Here is a 9,655-nt window from a genome sequence, read left to right on the forward strand (position 1 = left end):
TATAGTACAGTTCAATAATTTACCAATCCATGGATGCCGTGTTTACAAAAGTTTTTTCATAAGAAAATTAAAAACATCTGTGACTAATTTATTTCAGAAGTATATGTATATATATTCATATGGAATATATATTTGGTACTAGTTACTAGTTATTTAATGTTATTAAATCTGGATTAATTATCTATTCGGTTGGCACACTACGGTAATGGATCACTGATTCAATTAGTGGATTATGGGTTATAAATTGATTGAATTAAATCCATACAAAGATATATAATAAATATATAAATAAAAAAATATGACAACTAAAATGATGTGATTTCATGGTTAGCATTATACTCACCGGAGTTACCTCCTTCAAGTCTAAGATTTGAATGCCAAAAGTATATTCTGGTGGAATATTTTGTCACAATTTTAAAAAAGGGTTCAACTAATAAACCTCTATTGGGTTAGTATCAACACTGGTTTTCAGTTCAACCGTATAGACTTATTAATCCGATTTTAATAACACTTATTATAGTTAAAAATATGAAAGAAAATAGATTACCAAAAAAAAAAAATATATGAAAGAAAATGTATTAAACATATTAAATAAGAAATTTTTTTTTTACCATTTAAGTAATTGCGTGAAAAACGAAACCAATAAATTGTTTTTTTTATAATATGTTAAAAGAAATAACCCCTAGAACCTTATTAAGCAAGTTAATAAGTTCTTTCCAAGATATTTTGTTCAAACATAAACTTGCTCACTTGTGTTTTAGCATGAATATTGGAATGTAAGTCTGAATGTGATATGCATTCGAATAATTTTATTTGCTTGGGGAGATATTATTCGACATTTTCCCCATAAAATTAAGATACAACAACATAACTAACTGTGAGATTGCGTAAATAAATTGTATAAATAAATCATTTTTGTCGTCAATTTTGGAGGGGATCAGATCCCCTAAATAAAATGGAGTTGACTAGAGTTTGCAAGCAAGATCAAGGGAACATCACCCATCCCTTCTTCGTTATATTGTTTAATTCAATTGAATATTAACACATTCCTAAATTTAAAATTTCCTCATTAAAGAGGAGCAGTTGGATCTATCTTATCACGAGGGATGGAGGTTCATAATTTTGACATAGCCTCCATTATTATTAGCAGCACTAAATACTCTTGCTACCTAAGGAAGGCGAAGCCCATTATTAATTAATGAACTCTGTATAATAGCTTGCTCTTATGTTATATACTAATATATCAGGAAATGGAGAAAAATTGGAATAATGAATTGTGTATGCGACAATGTAGGACCAATGTTCACCACGTGGCAGACAGCGACACTAACCCCTTCACTACCATGTAGGTCCCAACCCTTTAAGAGCTTAACACTTATATATTGCCCCACCATCATATATCACATGGACCATCATCACCAATGTTCACCTTTTTTTTTTTTTGAAATGTTGAAATCAAGTTATCGCTTTATAACTAGTTTGATTCGAGACGGATAGGGGTGTTAACGGGTCGAGCCGAGCCGAGTTTTGATCTTAAAAGGCTAAGCCTGTATTTAAATGTGTCAGCCTGGCCAAGTCTGTTATCTATCACGAATATAATTTCAGGCTGTGGCCTGTCTTATTTACAAAAAATGAAAGCTTGCTTTAACCTATTAAGCCTGTTTAAAAAAAAATTAAGACAACAAAAATTTATTCAAGCAAAATATGCAATCAACAGCATTAGTAATTCCATAAATATTCATAAATTTAATGTATATCCAAATAGCATAATATAAAATAAAATCATTCAAAAAGTCTGTTTAATTAATAAAATGGAATGAAATGGATTGAGGAGAGAGAGAGAGGGTTATCACAAGTAGTACAAAAAATATAAAGAATTAATATATTAGGTAAGCCTGAGAGGCTCTAAGGCCGAGCCTTTGAATTGGAGCCTTAGGCCTTTTTATTAAACGAGCTTTTATACAAGTCCAAGTCTAGGTCTAACAATCAATTTTAGACATGTAAGCTCAGGCCTTCACGAGCCGAGCTAAAAGCTCCTGACTCGTTTAGCACCCCTAGGGACGGATGTAAGATTAAAGCTTTAAACAAACTTTATGTTCATTTTCTAACTTAGCCTTACTCACAGACTAAACAATATTTAATTGATTTTGATAATTTATACCATTGAATGGTGTTTTGATTCATGGACTTTTGGAGATTACGAGCTTTATTCATTATAAGGTAATTTTTAATTTTTTCTATAAATAAAGGATTAAGCCTTCTAAATACATCCCGAAAATCATAACCTCCCCTGATGTCATTATATAACAATACCTCATGCAAGAGCACTTTTTTGATGCATCATACGAAAAAAGCAAAAACTTGGGATTTGATGAGAAATATTTAAAAATATATGAATTAAATGAAAAGAAAACTTTCTCCTTTTAAAAAAAGATATACCCATTTGGATACATCATCATGCAGCGGTTTCCTTCGTAGATACCACTAGCTCATATCCTCTTTAGAATCGAAGGAATGGTAACAACCTCAATTGATTGGGACAGTGTAGTTAGATATAACAGGGGCTTTGTGTTTTGGTTACAAGTTAAAATAGAGGCTTTAGCTTCAATGGTTTTGTTTAACAATAAAAGCAGAGGCAATATATTTAATTTATTGATGCTTAGCAAGTTATATGATGAGATGTAAGTACTCAATTATAAAAAGAATGACTCAAACGAGGAAGTTTAATGGAAGTAAAATATCACAATTCTTAAATACTGTTCGCTTGTAAAAACCACCTCCAAGGTTATACCAACCCCTTATCTGCTTTAGCTCTATTATCTCCCCTAATGCTCTCTATAATTTTGTAGAGAACTGCAAGTTGATCCTATGCAACTATACAACAACACCATCCCTGTTTTCTGGCAACAAAGTCTGCCGCAGCACCTAGCTAGCAATGGTAATAAGAAGCCATGAAAACCATGCAAAACATCCACATTTACATTTCCTTGAGGTGGTGTTTGGTTGGGAGCTTTTCAGCGGATATCTATGTTTCTCAAGTATGGCTTTTAGAAACACCATGTTTGTTTTAACGTATTTTCACTAAAAACTCATCTATCCGATTTGTATGGATTTATGAGAAACATAGATATCCGCAAGGTTTAGAAACCCAATTTGAAGCTGGGATTTTTCGGAAAACCGGTTATCTGGCTTTTAATGCACTGTTGATTTCATAAAGTTACCTAATTTTCTCAGTAAAGTTTTTTCCCACCAAACAACTTTTTTTTACATTTTTCTACCTATCTCACTTTATCTATCTTTCCAATCATTTCTCTATCTATTACATTTTCCTACTATTCCAAAAAAATTTCCTCAACCAAACGTCCCCTAAAAATGGTGCAAGTAATAACACATTAGATTTGAATAGCGGATAATGTATCATATCCGTATATGTACTAATTTAATTCTATTAGAATGTAGGGACAATGAATATCAAACTCATGACTCTATGATCATGAAAACTTTTATACCATAATAAACAATCTTCTCACATAAAATCTCAAATTGTTAAGTAAAGATTTTTTAATAATTTTATAGTTCTCAACGCATACACAAAAGATCAAATTCCGATGCAAGAAACTTCCCAAACTTATGAGGATAAGAATGACGGTGCATAAAAACAAGTTATGCTATCACCCTTGTTCCCTAATCAACTCTGCTTCCATAATCCAACAAACCCATCCTAAAAGTTAATTTGTTCCTCCAAGAATCAACTAATTACTCCATCATTTTTTCTCTCTCACACCAATCAATCCACCCATGAATACATTAATATACATCGATCTGAAAAATAAAATAAAATAAACGTAATAATTTATTCATAATTCAAACTTGCATTATCTTATAATAATAATAATAATAATAATAACAATAATAAAAATGTTAGAATATGTAAAACCCAGTTGGTCAACCTAACCTTTGCATCTGTCCAGTGTCCATGTTCATGTCCTCCTTGCTCCATTTGGGTCAACTTCTTGAATCTTCGGACCCACCTTCGTTGTTCCCATCCTTTTATATACAAAAACCAATCACCATAACGTTAATATCTCACTCCATAACAACCACCACCACCACCTTCCTCGTCATTCACCATGGACGAATCCACATTCTTCTTCCCACCTGATTCAGACCTTGACCTCAGTTTCACAAGCACCACCACCGATCGCACCTTCACCTCTTCTAGTGCTCGCACCAGCTTAGCCCGCACTAGCAGCTTAACCCTAACCCTCAGCTTCAACGATCGCCTCTCCACCGCCTCTGCCACCGCATACTCTACCGTCAACCGCCGTCCACACCGAAGCTCCGATCCTCACTGGTCCGCCATCAAGGCCGCCACCAACCTCTCCTCCGACGGCCGCCTCCACCTCCGTCACCTCAAACTCCTCCGCCACCTCGGCTCCGGCAACCTCGGCCGCGTTTTCCTCTGCCGCCTCCGCGACTACGACGGCGCCAACTTCGCCCTCAAGGTCGTCGACAAAGACCTCCTCACCGCCAAGAAGCTCTCCCACGCGGAAACCGAGGCAGATATCCTCCACGCGCTCGACCACCCGTTCCTCCCCACTCTCTACGCGCGCATCGACGTCTCCCACTACACGTGCCTCCTCATCGACTACTGCCCCGGCGGCGACCTCCACACCCTCCTACACAAACAACCAAACAACCGCCTATCTCTCTCGGCGGCGAAATTCTTCGCCGCCGAGATCCTCGTGGCGCTCGAGTACCTCCACGCTCTCGGCATTGTTTACCGCGACTTGAAACCGGAGAACGTTCTGTTACGCGAGGACGGCCACGTCATGCTCTCTGATTTCGACCTGTGCTTCAAATCCGACGTGGCACCCACGTTTGAATCTCGGGCCCACGAGCCCCACGTGAGGCCCACAGTTAGTTGTTTCAGTTGTAACAAACGGAGAAAATCTTCTCATACGGTTGCGGAGTTTGTTGCAGAGCCAACGACGGCGTTTTCTAGGTCGTGTGTTGGGACCCACGAGTACTTGGCGCCGGAGCTTGTCTCGGGTAACGGTCACGGTAACGGCGTGGATTGGTGGGCTTTTGGAGTTTTCATTTACGAGTTGCTTTACGGAACGACGCCGTTCAAGGGGTATAGCAAGGAGAGCACCCTGCGCAATATAGCGTCGAGCAAGGATGTGAAGTTCCACGTGGCAGAAAAGGAAGAGGCAGGGATGGTGGAGGCACGTGACTTGATAGAGAAGTTGTTGGTGAAGGACCCTAGAAGAAGGTTAGGGTGCGCTAGGGGTGCCACAGATCTTAAACGACACCCGTTTTTTGATGGGATCAAATGGCCCTTGATTCGGACCTATAGGCCACCAGAGGTGAAGGGGTTATTGAGGAAGAATAAATCAAATGTGGGTCACGTGACCTATAAGAGGAGGAGATGGTGGTGGAAAGGACTGGAGTATGTCATGAGGAAAAGAGGAGCTAAACATAATTTATTTTCAAACTACAGTAATAGTAATTATTATCATTATATCAATAATAATAAGATTAGGTAACAGGCAATTTTTCATCTATTTGGTTTTGTATTTTCTATGGAGTTTGTAAACATGGGAACATAGGATAGTGTGACTATAGTTTTCAATTTTCGGTGTATAATTTTTCTTGACACAGATTGACTGTTTATGAATTATAATGATACAACAAATCGATTTACCCCTTCGAATTATTTCTTCTTAAGTTTTTTTTTTTTTATATTCCTTGAGTTTAGTTATTTTGCAAATAATTTAATGTAACTTTGAACAACATAAAGACATTTTTTTTGTTTTTTTAAAATGCTCATATTAGTGGGGCTCATGTTGGGGCTTATGATCGTTTTAAACATCACATTAGGGGTGTGTATCGATCAGGTCGGGTCAGGTTTTTGTGCTGACTCGACCCAACTTGATTTTTTATAGGTCAGGTATTTTGACCCGACCCGCTTTAATTTGATCCAAGTCACGTCTGACTTGGTTTGAATTTTTTTGAACTAGTTCAGAACTGGATCGGGTCTGACTTGAACTGGTTTCTGAAGTGGATCTGACTTGGTTTCCGAAGTGGATCAAATCTGACCTGACCCATTTTTGACTTGGTTTCGTCACAAAATTTTGTCGAAATTCTACGTTGCAAACGACGAAAATTTCGTCACTAAATTATTTTTTCGTCAGAAAAGTTTTGTCGAAAAGCGACGAAATTTTTTCTCTAATGAAAATTTTTACAAAAATAAATTTTCTATCGAAATTTAGTTTCCGTCAAAAGTTTTGACGAAAATTATTTCCTCCATCAAATGTTTTAAACGAAAAAAGAATTCCGTCAAAAAATTTGACGGAATGTTTTTCGTTCAAAATTTCGATAGGAATGTGTTCTGACGAAAATTTCGACGAAAAATGTTTTGAGGGAAATGTTTCATTCGAAACTTTCGACGAAATTTAGATTCTCGATAGAATTTAGACAGAATATTTTTCCCGTCAAAATTTTTTATCGAAATATTTTGTGTCAAAAAATTTTACATAAATTTTTTTACAGAAATGTGTTCAATTGAAAATTTTGATGAAAATATTTTTTATTAAAAAACTTGAGGAAAATATTTAGTCAAATTTTTTTATGGAAATGTATTTCGCTAAAAATTTCAACTTTTTGTCAAAAAGTTTAACGAAAATGTTTTCGTCGAAAACTTTCGCCGAAATTTGAATTATGTAAAAAATTTTGATTAAATTTTTTTCCGTCAAAAAATTTCGATGGAAATGTGTTTCGTCGAAATTTTTGATGAATATGTTTTTTTGTGAAATATTTTGACGAAATTTGGATTCCGTAAAAAAATTTGATAAAAACATTTTTCCGTCAAATTTTTTTACAGAAATGTTTTTAGTCACAAATTTTGGTGAAATTTTTTTTCGCCTTTTGAGGAAAATATTTTTCGTAAATAATTTTGACGTAATTGTTTTACGTTAAAACTTTTCTTTTAATGTAATTGTGAATTTTTTTCACATATGGGTATGGGTCAAGTTTTGGGTCAATGGTCATTATTAAAATAAGTCAAGTCTAAAACTGACTAAAATAAAAGTGGGTCAGTATTTAAACCCAGTTCAAAAAAAGTAGGTATTGATGGGTCAGGTCAAGGTTAGATCAAGGATAGAGCAAGTGAACCAGTTTTTTTGCACACCCCTACATCACATGACGCTCACATGCGTTAAAGGACCTATTTGCATATTTTTAATGTATCATAATCAAAGTGCATATCAGGCAAAATTAAAGGGTGTTTATTGGATTTTTTTTCTATAAACTTGTATCATTTAATTCTTTTTTTTAATACGTATCATTTAATTCATGAACCATTAGATTAGATTTGAGAAGAAAGTTCAGTATAGTTAAATGTTAGAAATTTCATATATTTCACTCAACTAAATGTTATATTTTACTTCATGAACTTTTAAATAATATGACTATTGTATTGCACTTGGAAAATGAAAAAACATCAATTTACAAAAAAAAAAAAAAATGAAAAAACATCCGAGAACATTTGGAGTAAAGAAAAAAAAGTGAACCTTTGGACATAAACACATAATATATGATGTCATATACACAGTACATGTAGCATCCCAATTAATTAGAAATAAATATATAAATAAATAAATAAATAAATATATATATATATATATATATATATATATATATATATATATATATAGAGAGAGAGAGAGCAAGAGAGATATCATTTGACTCTAGAGTAAGATTTATAAGTCTTACTCCCCATCTTAGCCGTTGATTTCCGTCCATCCAACGGTTATAGTTTAGGAAATTATATTAATTAATTAATTATTAATTACATTATAAATGATAACCGTTGATTTCCGTCCATCAACATGGGGAGTAAAACTTAAAAGTCTTACTCTGGAGTCAAAAGAACCCTCCCCGTATATATATTTAACTCTCAGTACTGAAATTTTAAAATTTAACTATTATTGCTTATACTTTATCGCTAACTATTAAAATAATTAACTCTTAGTACTGAAATTTTAAAATTTAACTATTATTGCTTATACTTTATCGCTAACTATTAAAATAATTAACCCTCCCGAATATGTTTATCGCTAACTACTAAAATAACACACACACTCACACTTATTGCTTATACTTTATCGCTAACTATTAAAATAATTAACCCTCCCGAATATGTTTATCGCTAACTACTAAAATAACACACACACTTATTGCTTATACTTTATCGCTAACTATTAAAATAATTAACCCTCCCGAATATGTTTATCGCTAACTACTAAAATAACACACACACACGTGGAGTTTACATTTTTGCTGCACGTACACACATGGGAGTTTACATTTAGTTTACATTTTTGCAGCTACTGTATGTGCAGCAATCTGGAGTTTACATTTTTGCTGCACGTACACACATGGAGTTCATATTTAGTTTACATTTTTGCGGCTACTGTACGTGCAGCAATCAAATACTTGACATATATATGCTTGAAAGCATTAAATGTACACACACACAGATGGAGTTTACATTTCTGCAGCTACTGTACATGCAGCAATCAAATACACACACACACACACATGGAGTTTACATTTCTGCAGCTACTGTACGTGCAACAATCAAATACTTGACATATATATGCTTGAAAGCATTAAATGCACACACACACACATATGTAGTTTACATTTCTGCAGCTACTGTACGTGCAGCAATCAAATACACACACACACACACGGAGTTTACATTTCTGCAGCTACTGTATGTGCAACAATCAAATACTTGACATATATATGCTTGAAAGCATTAAATGTACACACATATGGAGTTTACATTTCTGCAGCTACTGTACGTGCAGCAATCAAATACTTGACATATATATGCTTGAAAGCATTAAATGCGAAGAATCATAACCATACAAAGGATGAAAGCATTAAATTTGAAAAATCATAACCATACACCTGTCGTTGCTGTACATAAAGCGATTGCAGAAATAATTTTACTTATATATATATATATATATATATATATATCAAAGTATATTATCATAAGACTTTTTTTAATACATAAGGAGGGCTTAAAGCCCAGAGAACAAACAAAGAAAAACCAGAAAAAAAACAAAACAGAAACAAAGATGCAGCAAAGTGAAACTAATTAACCAGGTCTTATACATCACACCAAACATGTCCTTATGCGTCTTACTCTGGAGTCAAATCATATATATATATATATTAAAAAATTTGATAGCTAAACCATATTGTTATTTTGGCCTTAATTGCGTGACCATAAATGAGATTTCTTATTCACTTATGAAAGAAAGAGTGTACATTAATTGTGCATCTTGGAAATGCTGCGTCCAAAAATATGGTGTCTACAACTCAATTAGGAGCCAGACAAGAAGAAAATCCTTCATGGATATCTATGAACATTTATTAATGGGCATTAATGATTTCCTGTGTCGTATAAATGAAGTTAGGACATATGAAGTGGTGTAAGTTCAGAGTTGTCAAAAAGGGCTCAGGCCTAGGGCCAGCCCATGTAGTCTCATGTTAAGCCTTATAAAATTTTAGTTCTTTATGTAATAAGGTTATTTTAACCTCATCCTCCTAAAGCTCTCTTATTATAGGGTTAGGT

At 34.3% G+C, this 9,655-nt stretch overlaps 1 protein-coding gene across 1 annotated transcript; it reads left to right on the plus strand.

The window, feature by feature from the left end:
• The first annotated feature begins 4,130 nt into the window (after positions 1-4,130).
• LOC133314101 (serine/threonine-protein kinase WAG1-like) lies at positions 4,131-5,549 on the plus strand. The gene has a single exon (XM_061515542.1). It carries the CDS (start codon positions 4,131-4,133, stop codon positions 5,547-5,549), a length of 1,419 nt encoding a protein of 472 aa, XP_061371526.1.
• The last annotated feature ends 4,106 nt before the right edge of the window (positions 5,550-9,655 follow it).

This window comes from Gastrolobium bilobum, unplaced genomic scaffold (assembly GCF_033153095.1).
Source record: "Gastrolobium bilobum isolate Gb01-03AN ecotype WA unplaced genomic scaffold, APGP_CSIRO_Gbil_v1 utg2368, whole genome shotgun sequence".
NCBI lineage: Eukaryota > Viridiplantae > Streptophyta > Magnoliopsida > Fabales > Fabaceae > Gastrolobium > Gastrolobium bilobum.